This window comes from Chiloscyllium punctatum, chromosome 1, assembly GCF_047496795.1.
Source record: "Chiloscyllium punctatum isolate Juve2018m chromosome 1, sChiPun1.3, whole genome shotgun sequence".
In the NCBI taxonomy this organism is placed as follows: Eukaryota; Metazoa; Chordata; class Chondrichthyes; order Orectolobiformes; family Hemiscylliidae; genus Chiloscyllium; species Chiloscyllium punctatum.
Genome location: NC_092739.1, coordinates 123,953,057 through 123,974,556, shown reverse-complemented (window position 1 = coordinate 123,974,556; position 21,500 = coordinate 123,953,057). Strand labels below are relative to the sequence as shown.

The 21,500-nt window shown below is 42.7% G+C and overlaps 1 protein-coding gene across 4 annotated transcripts in view; it reads right to left on the bottom strand.

Moving 5' to 3' along the window:
- Positions 1-21,500, bottom strand: part of LOC140479591 (A disintegrin and metalloproteinase with thrombospondin motifs 12-like) — a 569,904-nt gene that overhangs the window by 242,593 nt on the left and 305,811 nt on the right. For all 4 annotated transcript variants that reach the window (XM_072573412.1, XM_072573420.1, XM_072573430.1 and 1 more), the window contains 2 exons: positions 8,778-8,923; positions 1,163-1,332 (listed from right to left, as the gene is read on the bottom strand). In XM_072573412.1, the coding sequence (XP_072429513.1) occupies positions 1,163-1,332; positions 8,778-8,923 (316 nt within the window). The remainder of the gene's footprint in view (positions 1-1,162; positions 1,333-8,777; positions 8,924-21,500) is intronic.

The following is a 21,500-nucleotide window of genomic DNA, read 5'->3' as shown; positions in this document are numbered from 1 at the left end:
ACTGATAGTTTCTTTCTTTGTAAATGTGCTCTTGGCATTGAAGGGGCCAGGAGGAAGTACTCCTGGTGTGGTGCTGTTGAGACACTTAATAATATTTAGTTAACTTCTCCCCACATCTATCCTCTCCATAAGAAGATCGGGGCATGACCAAGGCCAAGAAAACCCAGCCAACTACAGGTGAATTGATGAAGGGCTTTTGCCCGAAATGTCAATCTTCCTGCTCCTCAGATGCTGCCTGACCTGCTGTGCTTTTCCAGCACCACTCTGATCTAAACTGCAGGTGAATTGAGGCTATCAGCCTCATGAACTTTTTGGAAATGGTCTCACCTCCTGCAGCAGCTTTGGCTACCTAGTCCTTGGGCTGCCTTGGTTAAAACAGAAGTTGGTGTTTTGGACAGAAGAGTAATTATTGTCTACTTTACCCCTCCAGATTTGAAAGGCATTAGTTGGAACATCTATCAGTGCTCACATGCTTTAGTCCAATGCTACTTCAGCTCACTAACTACATCAACAATAACTAAAATGGGAGGAACAGTAAATAACTGATCCTTTGATCTCAACCTATATGCTACTGCACTGAGTCTTACAAACCAACAAGTGTCACCCACAACCACCCTTGCCCTCCCTCTCCCCCAGCTGTGCCAAGACAGATAATTTCAACTGAAAGGTGCCAAGCTCAACAGAATTGGCCTCAATATGCCAGTGAGAGAGGAACTCCCTGAGATTCTTGTAGAGAGAGGAGGAAAACTTCTTCAAGGCAGGCATCCTTGTAAGAGATTCACAGTCGGGTTAAAATCAACTAGGTAAAAACAATGACTACAGATGCTGGAAACCAGATTCTGGATTAGTGGTGCTGGAAAAGCACAGCAGTTCAGGCAGCATCCGAGGAGCAGTAAAATCGACATTTCGGGCAAAAGCCCTTCATCCTGTATTCCTGATGAAGGGCTTTTGCCCGAAATGTCGATTTTCCTGCTCCTCGGATGCTGCCTGAACTGTGCTTTTCCAGCACCACTAATCCAGAATCTGGTTTCCAGCATCTGTAGTCATTGTTTTTACCTCAATGTGCCAGTTAAAGATTAAAGCAAGAATTCATTAAATCTACCCTTTTATTTCACATCTTTGGGCAACTTAATGAAATATTTAATTCAAATAAACTACATACCAATACGATAGACCGGAACCCATGAATAAAGTTCATTTTTGTAAAGAACCGTGTTGAACTCGCTGCATTGCATCTGACGGAATGTAGGTGTCTCCTGCAGACATGGCTTGACATTACAAATACGATATCTTTTGCGTTTTCCAGTACAGTATTTCCCACCAAATCTTGGACTAGACAGAAGAAAGGTGACCTGAATAAACACTCACTTTCCCAATAGCAGCCCTCCAGACACTAAGATTTAGCATTATATGCAACAAACTCTATACTTGCACAGCTAACATTATCTTTCTGTCACTAAAGAAAGTACCTTGGATTAAGAACCATTTTTTAAAGTACTCACAAGACATTTAACAATAAACTTGTCTGTTTTCTAATTTACATCAAGTGTCAGGTAAAGCATTCATAACAACTTTCTGCTCATTATAGATTTTTTTTTATTCACTCACTGAATGTCAACATTTTTGGCTAGGCCAACATTTATTGCTGATCCCTAATTGCTCAGAGGGCAGTTCGGAGTCAACTACATTATTGTGGGTCTGGAGTCACATGTAGGCTACACCAGATAAGGATGGCAGAATTTCTTCCCTGAAGCATATCAGTGAACCAGATAGGATTTTCTGGACAATCAAAAAAGGATTCATTATTAGACCATTAAATCCAGACTTTTTATTGAATTCAAATCCCACCATCTGCCGTGATGAACTTTGAACCTAGGTCCCCAGACATTAGCAAATTGCCTGGATTAATAGCCTAGTAATAATACCACTAGACCATTGCTTCCCCTGGACCAAGGACAGACTGTTCCCATTTTGCATTAAAGTGTTTTATCAGGGTGAGATTCATGGTGCCCAGTCTGACATGGCTCAAAGTGACTTTTATCACTTAATCCTGTGCTTTTTACCTCATTAATTTTGCAAACAAACACTTTGATGCCCTTCTCACTAAACTGTACATCGTGAGAAGTGGAAACACTTGCCAATGCAAAAACCTTCTGGTGTTCATGCCTCTGGCTTCATAGTTACAATCCAGCTTCACACCACTTCAGCTGCTGTATACCAGGAACTGACCAGAAGTCCATGGTGGTTCACCATTACGGCACAGAAAGGCAAGCTCACATGCGCTTCACAGACGGAGCTGGTGGAATGGTTGGAGAGAAGGACTGTACTTTTTTTATTGGACAGTCACCAGATTCCGCTAGCCTAGTCCAAGTGGAGCCTAAATCAATGCTACGCCCACATGCAGTGGGAGTCCAGAAACTTATAAGAAGATTAATTACCTTATACACTTGCCCATGTATAAATGATACCATTTTCTCTCCCACTTCACATTCTCAGAGCCTCCACTCACTTTAACTCTGCTACTACACAAACATTTTTAATGAATCTCAGGAACTTTTGCATGCGTCAAACCAACTCAATGGCTCTCACTCACCTCATCCGCTTAAATTCCTGACATTTCCTGCCCTCTGAACTTCCAACTCACTCACTGGGGATAATTCACTCCCTCTGCTGCTCACTAATCACCACCATCAGCTCCTCCATCCATTCCCATCAAACTTTACCCCTTCCTTTGTCTTATTGCAGGAAAAACTGGCCCAGAACCAGGCAAGAGGTTCAAGACTGGAAGGGGTGTGGAAATCTTTAGGCTCCTCACTCTTTATGGGGAAAAAATATATAATTAGTTGGAGAAGAGTTTAACCATTCATGTGGGGCAGGCTGACATCAACTGTCAAACAATCCAGCCAGCTTCACCATGCTGTGCCGCACAGATCCTTCCTGTGATACAGGTTTTGTTGTCCCTGCGACCCTGCTATGAAATTTCAGCCTCACACATTTCCATTGAGCTTCCTTTTATTACAGTAATGTGCCCTTTTACTCTCAGAGCCCTTAACTTTTGGCATTCCTATACCTTTGATGTCCCTATGTCTTTCCCATGTTGAGGCCAGAGTGATTGTGACCTGGCAGAACCTTCATTCCAGAACTCCTCATCCCTCCCTATTGTTTATGAAGCTGTGCCTTTCCAACTAGAATTGCCTCCTTTCACTCCCTCAGTGTCCCAGTACAATGAAGCACATACCCAGGTATGAGTTGGCTGCTTCCTCCAGGACTCTATGAAGTGCACCCTAACCGTGAATGATCAAATCCCCAGAACTGACCATGCCCCAGTTCCTGGGTAGATTAGACAAGACAACCTCAGCTGAACAAGACCCACACTCACCCAGGAAGATGTCTCCATAGCACCCAAAACAGACTGTGATGATGCTGCTCCTTTAACAAAGTCAATCTGTCCTTTTTTTTCAGAGGGGTCATAAAGTCAGAGGTTCTGATATGTTTCTGATGAGTTTTTTGAAAAAGTAACAAAGAGGATTGATGAAGGCAGAGCGGTGGATGTGATCTATATGGACTTCAGTAAGGCGTTCAACAAGGTTCCCCATGGGAGACTGGTTAGCAAGGGCAGATCTCATGGAATACAGGGAGAACTAGCCATTTGGATACAGAACTGGCTCAAAGGTAGAAGACAAAGGTGGAGGGTTGTTTTTCAGCCTGGAGGCCTGTGACCAGTGGAGTGCCAACAAGGATTGGTGCTGGGTCCACTACTTTTTGTCATTTATATAAATGATTTATATATGAACATAGGAGGTTTGCAGATGACACCAAAAGTGGAGGTGTAGTTGACAGCGAAGAAGGTTACCTCAGATTACAACAGGATCCTAATCAGATAGGTCAATGGGTTGAGGAGTGACAGATGGAGTTTAATTTTGATAAATGTGAGATGCTACATTTTGGGAAAGCAAATCTTAGCAGGACTTATACACTTAATGGTAAGGTCCCAGGGAGTGTTGCTGAACAAAGAGATCTTGGAGTGCAGCTTGCTGCTTGGAATCGCTTGCTGCAAGTTCTCAGAAGATTTTCGTGCAACCTCAGTTTGCAGCCACATAAGGTTAAAGTGTGGTCATCAGCTGCTGATACAGCACTTGCAGGATCACACTGTTGTCCAGCAATTTGTTCTCCAATAGATTATGAGAAACATTATCACACTCACTTGGAGAATGACAGTAGTTCCTGTGCAGCACAAACCTTGCTGTCCTCCCTCAGAATGGAGCAACGTTCATCTTCCCCCCTGTGCTGATGCCAGGCCATGGTAATGGTATATTAATAATATTTAGTGAGGGACAGGTGGGGGAACATGAAATAAAGATTCACTTGTGTTCTGACAAATAGAAACAGATTGAAATTAGACTGGTTAGATGAGGAGTTATGCATTTGTCATGGTTATCTACACACTTGTTTATAAAAGTGTGCAAAACAGATCCAATTCACTTCCTTCACTACTAGATTCCATGGTATTCAACACCTTCACTAAAATGTAGTCAATGTGTTAGAAAACAGTGAGAAGCACATGGAAATCAATGGGCTGTGTTTGTCCCCAGTGTTCTCAGACTCCAAACAAATGGTCAGTGAAGAAATGAAGTGGCCACTTGGACATGAGTTAAGACCCCTCAAAGTGAATACGAAGTAAAAAATGGTGTTATTCTTTCCTTGTAAAAATAAAATCAAAATTATAATTTTTGTGTAATCTTAATGCACAAAGGTCTTAAGGTCCAGGGGAGTGTTACTGAAGAACGAGATCTTGGAGTGCAGGTTCATAGTTCCTTGAAAGTGGAGTCACAGATATATAGGGTAGTGAAGAAGGCATTCGGTATGCTTGCTTTTATTGGTCAGTTGAGTATAGGAATTAGGAGGTCATATTACAGCTGTACAGGACATTGGCTAGGCCACTTTTGGAATACTGCATTCCATACTGGCACAGGAGAGATATTGTTAAATTAAAGGGTTGAGAAAAGATTTAAAAGTATATTGCCAGGATTGAAGGGCTTGAGCAATAAGGGGAGACTGAAGAGGTCAGCACTGAAGCATAGGAGGCTGAGGACTAATCTTATAGAATTCTATAAAATCATTAAGGGCACGGACAGGGTGAATAGTCAAGTTCTTTACCCCTTGGTAGGAGAGCCCAAAACTAGAGACTTTTTCCCATGTCAGAAATGTCTATAATGAGGGGCCAAAATTTAAGGTGATTGAAGGAAGGTTTAGGAGATATGTCAGAGGTCAGTTCTGTATACAGAGTGGTGGATGCATGGAATGCACTTCCAGTAGTGATAATTGAGTCCGAGATACATTAAGGACATTTAAGCGACTCTTAGATAGGCACAAGGAAGATAGTACAATGAAGGATATGTAGGTTGTACAATGAAGGATATGTAGGTTAGTCTGATCACAGTGGAGTATAAAAGGTCAGCACAACATCGAGGACTGAAGAACCTGTACTGTTCTATGTTCTATGTTAGAGGGCATAGGTTTAAGGTAAGAGGGCCTGTTTCCATGCTGTACATCTTTTTGACTCTATGACCATGACTTTATGACTCTATGTATCAGATTGTTATCGCTAATAGTGATCTGGTATGATAACAGTGTGAATGAGGTCAAGTCAATATTGCCCTCATGTTATTTCCCTGACCACTTGCCACACACCAGTCTAGCAGTGAAGGATTCTTGGATGACAAGAGAAGAGGAGCTTCTCATTCAAGAGGAAGAAGGAAGCTTACTTAAGGTTGAGGTAGCAAGGCTCTGGCACAAATTTAAAGGATCACAGTTATTGAGGCAAGCTTTTAATTTCAAATTTATTAATTTAATCTAACCATTCCTAGATGTCACAGTAGAGCAAACAGCAAATGGGGAACTTCAAACCGGTATTGATGGGAAAGCAACACGTATGGACCAAATATTGAACTGTGAGAAACAATCATCCCAACATCCACAAATGAAGCTGTATCAGAACATTATTTCAATGAGCCACCACACACTGCAGCGCAGAGGAACTATGCAGAGCAGAGGAAAATCACCTATACAGTGTATTCAAAAAGAGTGGGTAACCCAATGAAAACAGTCCACCAATTTCCCAGCAGCAAACCCAAACAAGCAGACAAAGAGCAGAAACCCTAGTCACTCTCCCCTATATCAAAGACATCTCGGAAATAACTGCCAGACTACTCAGACCCCTTGGCATCATGGCAGCCCACAAACCCACCAACACACCAAAACAGCAGCTAATGAACATGAAAGACCCTATACAGACAACAAGCAAAACTAATGTAATTTACAAAATACCATGCAAGAACTGTAACAAAAACTACGCTGGAAAAACAGGCAGAAAACTAGCCACCAAGATACATGAACATCAGCTAGCCACAAAATGACATGACCCTCTCTCACTAATATCCTTACGTACAGATAAGGAAGGAAAGCACTTCAACTGGGATAACAGATCCATCCCAGAACAAGCCAAATAGAGACAGGCATGAGAATTCCTAGAAGCATGGCATTCCAACCGGAACTCTATTAACAAACACATTGATTTGAATCCCATTTACCACCACCACCTGAGAAAAAGAATAGAAATGATATCATCACAGGAAATGACAAAGAAACCCAAACATATAAATAAAAAGTAGGACTCATCAGCAGTGCTTCATCTGGAGGCTCACTGAAGAGGTTACTTAGTATGGTGACAAAACGTCTGAAAATGAGCCTTCCAGCTCAGCGAGAAAACTTACATCCAGAACCTCAAACTGAACTACAAATCTTATCAAAACTCATTTAATCTAACTCCACCAGCTGCCATGGTGGGATTTGAACCCAAGACTGTAGATTTCTGGTTTGCTAGTCAACAGGGACTGTTTTATTCCAGTGACATCACCACCATGACACCATTTGTAACAAGGGTGCTTAGGAACAGGATATATTAGATCGAGGCAATATTAGATTGTGGCAATATAAGTGATCAGGATAAAGGCAGAGCTTCATATCTACAGGCCATTCCCCAAAGGGAGTTCTCAGATTATATATACTTCTCAAGCATTTAATTCACTCAGAGGGATATATCATTTTTGCAACATGCAGATAAAAGCTGTAAATAAGTTAATCATGTATTAGATTCTCAGGCTGATGGCTCTGAAGAAAAGTACATAGCCTAGCAGAATGGGGTGAAAGAGTTGAGAGAAAAAAAGTGCAAGAATTGATAGCAAGTCCAGAAGTTATTCTAAGATTAGAAAACATTCATATAATGGGGTAAAACCTTCAATAGTGCCATAGAATTGACTATCTATAGCAGTAGTAATAACATAAAAGTCAAAGTACAGGGTGTGAGTTTGAATAGGTTAACTGATGTAATAAAGGCCATAGAATTGCCTTGTATGCTTTGACCTGCTTTGAAGTTGCAATGATGTTGCAACATTCAGTAAGCACGTCCTTAGTGAATTAGAAACATTTCCGACATAGAACAAAATTTAATGACTTTTCATGTGGGAGTTTGGTGACAGGTCAAGGGGTAATACCATTGGTGGGTAGAGACCATGCCATATTTCCACGTCTACTCAGCTTACACCTATTTAAGAGCCCCATCGTGTAACCAATGCTATCTGCCCAGTGGTGGACTCACCATGCAAACCTGAAAAGCAAGTCTAGCACTGGCTTCTCGCAAGGCCCCTCATCCACAGATGACTGATCAAGGAGTCACACTGAAACCCAATTTACCCTTGCAAGTTCCTTTTGTCAGAGTTGGAGAGGTGAGGAAGGAGGTTGAATCATTCTCACAGGTATTTCAGCCAAGTTAGTGCAAATACAATATGAGAAGTCACACTTCATGCACTGCTGCTGCTGTCATTTTAGATATCACCCAGCATATTATGGGCAGTGAAATTATGGTCAGAATATGATGCAGTAAAACTAGTACATTCAAATTTCAGGCTAACTATCTGCACACTCTCATTAAACTTTCAATTACAGCATACAGCCAACAGGACCCTTAGGACTTCCCTGAAAATCAATGTGCGCACTATTGGCTTGTGCAGCTCTGTTGAATGAGAAATAGTTTGTCAATGGGTTATTCTTCCATTCTGTGGAAAATAGAAGCTATAATGACGAACATCATGAAGGTCTGACCAGAGCCCCAGTGATCCCTAAGATATGCCTGCTGCCATATTAGCCTCAAAGGTTATTTAATTGTATTCAGCATTGACATCTGAAAATGTTAATGATGTCCTCATTCTTTCTTTGAGGATCTTTCAGTAAATTTGATGATTGTTGAGCTCAGTTTCCTGGTTCCTGGGCCTTGAAGTAGCTATTTTTCTGTTAAACTTACTTTCAAATGGAACGGAGAGGGGCAGCGCTTTGACTCCAAGCTGCTGCAAGCCCATAATTAACTTCACACCCCTCCCACCAGCCCCAAACCATACAGTCAATCCAACAGAGGTATTGAACACAAATTCATCCTGGTCAAGCTGGCAAGCTTCTCGTGGCCACCCTGGGAGCATTTTGAAGATGTGCCTGAAATCCAATTTTTGTTGAGCCTCAGGGTCTGTGATTTCTGAGACACGCTTGCAGCTGGCCATCAGTGTCAGGGCAAAAAAAATGAGCAAAAACAAATTTGCAAACAGTTGTGTTTTATTTTATGTGCAATCCATTCTCCAGCTCAACTTTAATTTTTTTCTCAGAAACTGATCAAATGAAACAGTATGCATGGTTAATTATTCGGTCTCCCAATTATATCATGTACTCACACTGGATTGCTACAATGCCTCTCTGCTGCTTGAACTCCTGCTCCACACGTACGGGTACAATGTGACCAGGAACCCCATGTACTCCAATCTCCATTCACAGCTTCTGGACGGTTTCCAACTGTCACACACTCACCATTAAAACACCACTGAAACATAAAATGATTTGCCTTGTTACAACAAGGTCAGGTAAATGCCTGTATTACAGTACCCCATAGAACTGGATCATGCACTGAACTAGACTCTGACCATAGATTCTGAAAGATTCCAGAAATTAAGTACAGATACAGTCCAGACATCAGGAAGAGGTTTTCGACAGTGTGATAACTTAAAACAAATGATATGACACAGCAGTCTCCAATGGAAATAAGCCATAAGATGTAAAACTGTTTAATAACTTGCTATACTGTTGCATTTTGCACTATCAGTTTCCAGATGAAATGATTTTATATCACAGATAACTTGCAAGCAGTATTAATAAGTTCACAGGATTTGGCATTGGAATATTGCCTGCTGGAGACAGCTTCCAACAGAGCTTGCCTTGAATTTTATTGTCTGTGACACTTTTGTGGTTATGTGTATACCATGTGACAGTAATTGTGAAGGGATACAAGATATAAAGACAGCTGATACAAGTCCTGTGGTTTTACATTTGGCTGCTCACTCCAAGAAGTGCTGAAGTGTGTCCAGTGTGATCTCATCTGAGTGAGGACTTTATTGTCAATGACAATATCAGCATGTGTCCCTGCCACAGCTCATCACTTCTGAAACTTCTAAGTGTGCTTTTGTTACCTCCTACCTGTCAATTATTCTCATATTCTCCTGGCTGCTTGCCCACCCATCATACTCCCTGAACAACAGCTTATTGATTCCTGAGTACTACTAACAATGTACAAGGTGAGCCAAGCATCACCTCCTGTTAAACCTTCCGAACATCATTGTAACCACTTCATTAACTGTCCAGATCCTTTGGGTATAGTGATATTATTGATTACCTACTAGTTAACCAGATCAACATTGCATGTTTCTGGCAAGGTGCCTTCAAAGCCAATTTTCATCAGCAAAGCCTCAAATAACAAATCAAAACTGAAAGAACTGCAGATGCCATAAATCAGAAACAAAAACAAAAATTGCTGGAAAAGTTCAGTAGATCTGGCAGCATCTGTGGAGAGAGATCAGAATTTCGGGGTCAAGTTCTGAGGAGGGGTCACTTTTTTTGTTCCTCAAATAATAAAGCAGTTCTTTTTTAATCCAAAATGCAGCAAGACCTGGATAACGTTTAAGCTTGGACTATTCAGTGATTGATATTATGGAGTGGCATGTTGGCTCAGTGGTTTGCACAGCTGCCTGACAGTATGAGGGGCTTAGGATCGGTTCCACCCTTGGGAGACTGTCCGTGTGGAGTTTGCACATTCTTCTAGTGTCTGCGTGGGTTTCCTCTGGGCGCTCCGGTTTCCTCCCACAATCCAATGATGTTCAGGTTAGGTAAATTGCCCATAGTGTTCAGGGATGTGTGGGTTAGGTGCATTAGTCAGAGGTAACTGTCAAGTAGTGGGGGATTGGGTCTGGGTAGGTTACTCTTTGGAGGGTTGGTGTGGACCTTTTAGGCCGAAGGGCCTGTTTCCACTCTATAGGGATTCTATATCCATAAAAAGAAATCACCTGTCATAACTGCCAGGCAATTACCATCTTTAACAACAGAGAATCTAAATATTTAGAGATGATCACTAAATGACCACAATGCTCAAATTCTGTGAATGAATTAAATAAAATCTACCAAAAATATTTCACTTAAAACTTTTTAGATTCTAGTCTTACATATGAATTAAGACAGAATAGGCCATTCAGTTTTTTCAGCCTGATCCGCCATTCTATAAAATTATGGTTGATCTGAGTGCACCCTCAAATCAGCATTTCTGCCTATCTTTGATAACCTTTCACCCCCTTGCTTTAAAGAATCTATCCACCACATTCATGACCTTCTGTGAGAGAAAACAAAATCATCTAATCTCTGTTTCAACTGATGATTAAACAGTGACTTCTGGTTCTAGATTCTCCCACAACAAGAAACATCCTTTCATATCAACTCTGTTAAAACCCATTTCAAGGATTTTTTTTGTTTCAATCTAGTTGCCATTTGGTTAATTAGGCAGCAGGTGAGCTGGAGGAAAATTGTTATCAATGATTAATATTATTCAAATCATCTCAAATTTTAGCTCTGAACATGTCTGGAAATTCTTTGTTTCACTCTATTATAGTTCCCACTTAGTGGTTAGTTTTCTCAACGTAATGGGTGACGATTGCTCAGCTGAATGCTCCCCATCAAACGGCTGAGGCAACTGTGCTACAATCTGCATTAGTAAATGACATGCAATGACAGCTTCATTCAGAGAAAGCCCCCGTCCCCCATCGAAAGTGGGCATATGAGCAAAGAACGGGAGAATGACTGGTACCTGTGGAAGTTTACACCAGCCAAGTTCAATGCTTCTAAGAGAGTAAGAGAGAAAGATAAGTTTGGAAATATTTGTGCATGCTGGACTTCGTTCTTGCATATCCTATTTTAACAGAAACCAATGATGTATGGCTATTGTGATAATACTATGACTTTAAGAGGTGTATTTTGTCCTGTCCTTTTTTTTAAGAGAAGCTTGAGCCTTAGGTTAAGAGCTGTCTCCTTCAATCTAATAAAGTAAACAGCTTGTGAAGCTTTGGGATTTTTTTTTTGAGAAATTAGAACAATAGAAGCAGCATCACTGGGTGTAGTCAGACCCCCACCAAACCAGGGTTTTTGAAGCTGCTCCATCTTTCTCTCCGTTACAGCAAAAAGCTTCGGTTCTCTTCCTGCTGCCAGAATCACATGTGAGGCCATCTGTTTTCTGGCTTTGCCTTTGCCAACAGTTTATTTATAGAATGCTATTTTATTGGAACAGTTGCTGTTTGGTAGTTAGATAATCTAATATTCTGTTAAGTTTTACAACAGAGTTAAAGTTATACCAAATCTTCTTTCTTTTGTTGTATTTTAATTGGGAGAAGAATAAATTTGTTTTGCTTGAAGCCGAGTAATGTGACCAATCAAATTACATCTGGAACACAGCACTTTACACTTGTCTTTAACTCAGGTTAAAGTCAGGGTCTAAGCTAACCCCTTGGTATAACTGCAGGGGGTATGGTCTGATCCATGTTCCTTTATTGTCAAATATAGAGGATTTGGACATCTATTGAGTTCATGCACAACATATCAGAAGTTATGTTTATTTAGAAATACTTACAGATTTACTTTATTGGGACATGGCTAGAGATAAGTAACCTTTTTTTTGGTGTGTAAGTAAAACAAAGTCATTACTGTGTTGTTGTTTTGCTGTAGAAATATTATTGGAACTCCTAAAGGATTACTGAGCTGTGTAGGAATTGATAATGTTTTGAAGCAGTCAACAGTTAAAGCTGAGCAACATTCTTCACTGCATCCAAAATCTTGAAGTATTTATGACTAAATTAGGGAGCTGTCAGATTCTAATTTAGGTGCATGCATAAATGATACTTGTACTAAACGTTTTCTGAAACAAAATGGCATCTTTCCAAAAATAAATTGAAATATCTGCAGTTTTACTCTTTGAAATGCAGCCAAGAAAATTCAAACCACAAGGTAAGCATATAAGGGCTGATTTTTCAAACTCATGCCACTCGCTCACTAAATTTAATGCACAAGCAACCATAGGAAATGCGCCCATTCTTTCCCTTAATACCTGGACTGGCAGAACAGGTTCAAAAAATGATGGCCATCATATTGACTGCATTTGGGAACAACATACAGTGTAGGGGGATATTATTCTGATTCCTCCGTCCCAAGTATTCAGGAGCCTGGCTACATTACTAGTGCAAGGGCAGAATTACACATTGTGATTGGGGAGGAGGTCGAATTTCCCTGAGAACAGAGAACATCAAGACCTCAATGGGATTACAAATCTTCACCTTCACTCAGTACCTTTTGTTAGCATTTACAAGAACAGGGATCAAAATTGGATGAGGACAACTCTGCTGTGCTGCTCCTCATCACGGTCTCCTCAATGATGAGTATGTTTGCAGATGATAGGTGGGATTTTGATGTGTGGTGATGTGATTTCCCCCTTCTGCTCCTCACCGAGTTACTAAAAGCCTGTTGACTTGTGAAAAATGATAACTTTGAGTGAGGAAATTGGCTTTTGTACCTCAACATGGGCCGAGAGAGGAAGGAATAACAGTTACAAGAGGATATTTATGAGCTTTAAACAAAAACTACTTGAGGTCTTATGAAACAAAAGGGCAGCAAGAGATTAAGATTATAAAATGAGAAGAGTAAGTGTCAAAGGGATGTTCAGTATAGAAACAGAACCTTCAGTCCAACTCATCCAGGCTGACCAAATACCCTAAATTAATCTAATCCCGTTTGCCAGCACTTGGCACATATCCCTCTAAACCTTTCCTATTCATATACCCATCCAGATGTCTTTTAAAAGCTGTAATTGTATCAGTCTCTAGCACTTCCTCTGGCAGCTCATTCCATACACCCTCCGGGTGAAAGTTTTTTCCTTGTATATCTTTTCCCTCTACCGGAAACCTATGCCCTCTAGTTTTTGACTCCTCTACCCTGGAAAGACTTTGTCTATTTACCCTATCTATGCTCCTCATGATTTTATAAACCTCTATAAGGTCACCCATCAGTCCCAATGCTCCAGGGCAAACAGCCCCAGTCTATTCAGCCTCTCCCTGTAGCTCAAACACTCCAAAGGTGGCAACATTCTTGTAAATATTTTCTGTACACTTTCAAATTTAACCACATCTCTCCCGTGTGGAGACCAGAACTGGATGTAGTATTCCAAAAGTGGCTTAACCAACGTCCTGAATAGCCACAACCTGCTGCTCCTACCCCACCCAATGCATCTTCTCATATCTCGACACCGTCCTGCCCCCTTCATCCAGGAATTCCCCACATACATTCGAGACACCATCCACACCTTCCACCTCCTCCATGACTTTCACTTCCCCGGTCCCCAAAGCCCCATCTTCACCATGGACATCCAGTCCCTGTACATGTCTATCCCCCATGGCTAAGGGCTCTAAGTTTTCCGTTTCTTCCTCTCCTACCAACCCAACCAGTCTGCCTCCACTGATACACTAATTCAATTAGCGGAACTGGTCCTCACCCTCAACAACGTCACCTTCGAATCCTCCCACTTCCTACAGACCAAAGGGGTAGTCATGGGCACCCACATGGGCCCCAGCTATGCCTGCCTCTTTGCAGGATATGTGGAATAGTCTATCTTCCATAGTTACACTGGCACCATCGCCCGCCTTTTCGTCCACTGCATCGATTACTGTATTGGCTCCACTTCATGCTCCCACGAGGAGGTTGAATAGTTCATCAAATTCACAAACACCTTCAACTCTGACATTGGGTTCACCTGGACCATCTCAGACACCTCCCTCCCCTTCCCGGACCTCTCCATCTTCATTTTCAACACAACATGGACATCTATTTCAAACCCACTGACTCCCACAGCTACCTGAACTACACTCTTCCCCAGGTACAAATGCTATCTCTTATTCTCAATTCCTCTACTTCTGTCGTATCTGTTCCCAGGAGGAGCAATTCCATTCCAGGACATCCCAGATGGCTTCCTACTTCCTGGATCACATTTCCCTTTCCATGTGATCGACAATGCCCTCCAGCTCATTTCCTCCACTTCCCGCACCTCTGTCCTTGACCCCTACCCCTCCAATTGCAACAAGGATAGAACCCCTCTGGTCTTCACTTTTCACCCCATTCACCTCCAGATACAATGCATTATCCTCTGCCATTTCTGCCACTTATAATGAGATCCCACTACCAGAGATGTGTTTGCCTCCCCACCATGATCAGCATTCCGCAGAGACCATTCCCTCCATGACTCTCCTGTTAGGTCCATCCACCTTCCACAAACAGTACTTTCCCTTGCCGCTGCAAGAAGTATAAAGCTTGCACCCATACCTCCCCCCTCACCTCCATCCAAGGCCCCAAAGGATCTTTTCAGATCTGCCAGAGATTCTCCTACACCTCTACCCACCTCATCTACTTTGTCCGTTGCTCTCGATGTCGTCTCCTCTGCATCGGGGTGACAGAACACCAACTCGCAGAGAATTTCAGGGAACATCTCTGGAACACAAACACACAACAGCCCCACTAACCTGTGGCCGACCACTTAAACTCCTCTCCTACTCCTCCAAGGACATGCAGGTCTTGTACCTCCTCCACTGTCAAATCCAAGTCACCTGACCGAGTCTCATCTTCCACCTTGGGGCCCTTCAACCATGCGGCAGCAACGTTGACTACACTAATTTCCGAATCTCCCCACCCCCTACCTCATCCCAGATCCAACCTTCCAACTCGGCACCGTCCTCTTGACCTGTCCTACCTGTCCATCTTCCTTTCCACTTCTCTGCTCCAACCTGTCACACTCACCCCCTACCTACATCTACCTATCGTCTTCCCAGCTACCTTCCAAACAATCCCACCCCAACCTCCTATTTATCTCTCAGTCCCCTCTCCAAGCACCTCCCCCACCCCACATTTCTGATGAAGGATATGCCCGAAACATTGACTCCCCTGCTCCTCAGATGCTGCCTGACCTACTATGCTTTCCCAGTGCCACACTATTCAACCTTGATACTCCAGCATCTGCAGTCTTCACTTTCTCTCATCCTAACTCCAATACTCAATTAATTAGGAGTCCATTTGGCTCTTCAAATCTACTCCAATATTCAAAAAAAATCATGGCTGATCTCATCCTGGCCTTAATTCTATTTTCCTCTGAGTCACTCCCATCTCCCTTGTGAATTAATCAGGTTCTAGGAGGGGGAGGATGTCAAACACACAGCAAAGCAAGAAATCATTTTGTTCCAGAACCCTAGATATGTGAACCAAGTGTCATTGTGGGTAGATAACGATACAGAGAATACAAAAGGATTCCCGCTATATTTTTCAATGTGCAGTAGAGTCTCATAATAATGGTCGCCATCTACAATGGGATTTGCACAACATCAGTACGTGAAGCTTCTTATTATGCTTGTAAAGCACAAGTATATTTTGGAGCTAGCATTCTGATGAAAGCAAAAAGAAATTGCGAAAGCAACAATTAAAAAACTGTGACTAGAGTGGATGTGTGAGTGAGAACCATATTTATTCACCAACTAATGTACTAGCACTTGTAGAAGAATCTAGAAGGGATATTGAAGTGATGACAATGAAATATTTCGAGGACAAATTGGATGGGCATTTGAGCAAAATAAACTGACACAACAATGGGATACAAGCAGAGGGATGGAAATGAGTAGATTTCTCTACAGAGGGGAAACATGGATTGAATGGACTGAATAGCTTCCCTCTGTGATATAATGATTCCATGGACCATTTATAGCGCAGTGTTAGAAGAACACAACTTCTCCACTTCTGCAGCTTCTGAACTGCACACTTGATTCACATTTGCGTGATTTTGCCTGGGATTTTTTTTTCATATTTAGATCTGGTTTGGGCTTGCAGTGCAGTTTGTGAGTGCTGAAGTAGTGGGGCTTTTAAAATTGATAAAGCTTGACACTGGAAAAAGCACAGCAGGTCAGGCAGCATCTGAGAAGCAACAGTGCCGACATTTTGGGCATAATCCTTCTTCAGGACAGGTTAAAATGCCTACCTCCATTTTTACAGCCAAGTTTCAATATTGCTTAAAAGCCCTCTAAACCTCAACACTCACTTTCCTCTCTACTCCCCATGTCATCATGCATTCCCTTAAGTTCTCCATGCATCTCACATTACCACATGTCACTCCATGTCCACCATGCTTCCTCATCACCACTCATCCAGTATTCACTCCCTACAGTATTCAGAAATCATGCAATAGCAATGGGAATTATTTTAGCTGCCTGTGTGTAAACAGAAACTAAATCTATGACATGGTAATAAATCTGACTGACAACCTGCAAAATAACTTCTCCATTAAGTTAAAAAAGCCATTAAGTTGTGTAAACAAATAATCATGTACTCCAAAACTACATTAAAGACAGAGTATGCTATCACAACCTCATAAAATTGCCATTCATTCCTGTGACTACGTGTATTAACGGATCTGGATTATTTATGGAATTCAGCCAACCACATCTAACACCTGCAGCTGAAAAGACAAGTACAAAAACACTGAACTTGAAAGAACATGTGTCCTCGTTATTTTAAGCAGAGGTCTCTGTCAAGCATATGGGAGGGGCAGCACCCTCTCCTGTCTGGGCTTTAATGACCATCCTTGAGACAGGACTCTAGATGAGGAGTTATCATGCAAAAAATGTATGCAAACATGAAAGTTTCCGACATTTGTCCCAGGATGTTGTGCTTTGTCACAGGAAAGTGAAAGGTGATGGTGTCTTAGCATCATCTATTAATTATTAATATTAATCCAGAGCCCCAGATAATGTTCTAGAGATCATTATTAGATGTAATGATCTAATAAGTCATTAAGATCATTGATGACTTATTAGATCATTAATAAATTTGCTCACTGAGCTGGTAGGTTTGTTCTCAGATGCTACGTCACCATGCTAGGTAACATTATCAGTGAGCATCTGGTGAAACGTTGGTGTTCTACCCCGCTTGCTTATCTATCTATCTCAGTTCGTTGTGGTAGGTAATATCATTTTCGGTTCTGTTTCTAAGAGGTTAGTAAATCGGGTCCAGATTGATATGCTTGTTAATGGAGTTCTGGTTTGAATGCCAAGCCTTTAGCAATTCTCATGCATGTCTTTGTTTAGCCTACCCCAGGGTGGATGCATTGTCCCAGTCAAAGTGGTGTCCCTCTTCATCTGTGTGTAAGGATACCAGTGATAGTTGGTCAAGTCTTTTGGTGACTGGTTGGTGCTCATGTATCCTGGTGGCTAGTTTCCTGCCCATTTGTCCAATGTAATGTTTGTTGCAGTCCTTGCAAGATATTTTATATATTACGCTCATCCCACTGGTTGTTGGCATAGTTGCTGTTCCTAACCCTGCCATACATCAAAGATATCTCGGGAGATGATGACCAGACTACTTTGGCCCCTAGTCATCATGGTAGTCCACAAAGCTACCTACACACTGAAACAGCTCCTGATGAACCTAAAGGACCCCATACCAACCACCAGCATAATGAATGTCATGTACAAAATACCCTACAAGGACTGCAACAAACATTACATTGGACAGATATGCAGGAAACTAGCCACCAGGATACATAAGTACCAACTAGCCACCAAAAGACATGACCAACTATCACTAGCATCCATACACACAGACAAAGAGGGACACCAGTTCAACTGGGACAATACATGTATCCTGGGACAGGTTAAACAAAGGCATGCACAGGAATTCTAGCAGGCCAACATTCAAACCAGAACCTCATTGACAAACATATAGATTTGGACCCTATTCACCAACCTCTCAGAACAGAACTAGAAATGATATTACCCACAACAACAGACCAAGACAGATTTTTGATTGCGAGCAGCAGCTAAGGTAAGACTGTTTGTTTTAAAAGTACTTACCAGTAGCGGGCAGCGGTGTTTTTTTTTCACTCTCTTCACAGAAAGAGCGGGAGCAGCAGGGGGAAGTGACGACGACCAGAGAGGCAGCCGAGACCCGGAAGCAGGTAGAGCGTAAGCTTACCTGGGTAGGTTTGTTTCCCCTTTAAAAGCGCGCAGCTGAAGAACCCGAGGCACTACGGAGGTAGTGCCTCCCACCCGCCCTCCTCCTCTAACCTAATAATAAGATCCGTTGTGGTAAGGAGGTAAGTGCCGAATTTTGCTTGTTGTATTCTTTAGACCCAGTTTTTTGTTTAAAATAAAGGTTAGCTTTAGAGGGATGGCAGTGAAGGCAGTGCAATGTTCCTCCTGCAACATGTATGAGGTGAGGGATGCCATGGACGTCCCTGCTGATTACACTTGCAGGAAGTGCACCCATCTCCAGCTCCTCCAAGACCGTGTTGGGGAACTGGAGCTGGAGTTGGATGAACTTCGGATCATTCGGGAGGCAGAGGGGGTCATAGATCGGAGCTATAGGGAAGTAGTAACTCCAAAGATGGCAGACAGATAGGTGACAGTGAGGGGGACTGGGAGGAAGCAGCCAGTGCAGGGACCCCCTGTGGTCGTTCCCCTCAAGAACAAGTATACCGTTTTGGATACTTGTGGGGGGGACGACTTACCAGGGGTAAGTAACGGGGCTCAGGCCTCTGGCACGGAGCCTGTCCCCGCTACTCAGAAGGGAAGGGTGGAGAAGAGCAGAGCAATAATAATTGGGGACTCGATAGTTCGGGGCACAGATAGGCGGTTTTGTGGGAACGAGAGAGACTCACGTTTGGTATGTTGCCTCCCAGGTGCAAGGGTACGTGATGTCTCTGATCGTGTTTTCCGGGTCCTTAAGGGGGAGGGGGAGCAGCCTGAAGTCGTGGTCCATATTGGCACCAATGACATAGGTAGGAGGAGTGCTGTGGATGTTAGACAGGCTTTTAGGGAGCTAGGTTGGAAGCTCAGAGTTAGAACGAACAGAGTTGTTGTCTCTGGTTTGTTACCCGTGCCACGTGATAGAGAGTCGAGGAATAGGGAGAGAGAAGAGTTAAATGCGTGGCTACAGGGATGGTGCAGGAGGGAGGGATTTCGGTACTTGGATAACTGGGGTTCTTTCTGGGGAAGGTGGGACCTCTATAAACAGGATGGTCTGCACCTGAACCTGAGGGGCACCAGTATCCTTGGGGGGAGGTTTGCTAGTGCTCTTGGGGGGGGTTTAAACTAACTCTGCAGGGGCATGGGAACCCAGACTGTAGCTTTAGGGTGCAGGACCTGGAGTGTAGGGAGGTTAGGAATATGGCATCAATCTTAAAGGAGGGTGCCTGTAAACAGAAGAGTGGCTTGAAGTGTGTATACTTTAATGCCAGAAGTATACGAAATAAGGTAGGTGAACTCGCAGCGTGGGTTGGTACCTGGGACTTCGATGTTGTGGCTATTACGGAGACGTGGCTAGATCAGGGACAGGATTGGCTGTTGCAGGTTCCAGGGTTTAAATGTTTTAGTAGGGTCAGAGGTGGGGGCAAAAGAGGGGGGGGTGTGGCTTTGCTTGTCAAAGATAGTATTACAGCGGTGGAAAGGAAGATGGACGAAGATTTGCCATCTGAGGTAGTTTGGGTTGAGGTTAGGAATAGGAGAGGTGAAGTCACCCTGTTAGGAGTCTTTTACAGGCCTCCTAATAGTCCTAGAATCGTTGAAGAGAGGATTGCGAAGATGATTCAGGAGAAGAGTGACAGTAATAGGGTGATTGTTATGGGAGACTTTAACTTTCCTGATATTGATTGGGAAAGCTATAGCTCAAGTTTGTTAGATGGGTCAGTGTTTGTGCAATGTGTGCAGGAGAGTTTCCTGACACAATATGTAGATAAGCCAACAAGAGGTGAGGCCATACTGGATTTGGTTCTGGGTAACGAACCAGGCCAGGTATTAGAACTAGAGGTAGGTGAGCACTTTGGGGACAGTGACCACAATTCGGTGATTTTTACTCTAGTGATGGAGAGGGATAAGTGTGTACTACAGGGCAAGAGTTATAGCTGGGGGCAGGGAAATTATGATGCGTTGAGGCATGACTTAGGATGTGTGGATTGGAAAAGTAGATTCCAAGGCAAGAGCATAATTGATATGTGGAACTTGTTCAAGGAGCAACTATTGAGTGTCCTTGATAAGTACGTACCTATCAGGCAGGGAGGAAAGGCTCATGTGAGGGAGCCGTGGTTTAATAAGGAGTTGGAATCCCTTGTTAAATGGAAGAGGGCGGCCTTTGTAAAGATGAGGCATGAAGGTTCAATAGGGGCAATTGAGAGTTATAAGGTAGCCCGGAAGGACCTGAAGAGAGAGCTAAGAGCAGCAAGGAGGGGACATGAAAGGTCCTTAGTTGGTAGGATTAGGGAAAACCCTAAGGCTTTCTATAGGTATGTTAGGAATAAAAGAATGACTAGGGAAGGAATAGGTCCAATCAAGGATAGTAATGGGAAGTTGCGTGTGGAGGCTGAAGAGATTGGGGAGGCGCTGAATGAATACTTTTCGTCAGTATTCACTCAGGAACAGGACATTGTTGTCGATATGAATACTGAGGCACGAATAAGTAGAATGGATGGCTTTGAGATATGTAGAGAAGAGGTGTTGGAAATTCTGGCAAGGGTGAAAATAGATAAGTCCCCTGGGCCTGATGGCATTTATCCTAGGATTCTCTGGGAAGCAAGGGAGGAGATTGCAGAGCCATTGGCCTTGATTTTTGTGTCCTCTTTGAAGACAGGAGTAGTGCCAGAGGACTGGAGGCTAGCAAACGTGGTTCCCTTGTTCAAGAAGGGGAGTAGGGATAATCCTAGTAACTATAGGCCAGTGAGTCTCACTTCTGTTGTGGGCAAAGTCTTAGAGAGAATTGTAAGGGATAGGATTTATGCACATCTGGATAAGAATGATGTGATCAAGGATAGTCAGCATGGTTTTGTGAAGGGCAGGTCGTGCCTCACAAACCTTATTGAATTCTTTGAGAAGGTGACTAAGGAGGTAGATGAGGGGAAAGCGGTAGATGTGGTATATATGGATTTTAGTAAGGCGTTTGATAAGGTCCCCCATGGTAGGCTACTGCAGAAAATACAGAGATATGGCATTGAGGGTGAGTTGGAGGTTTGGATTAGG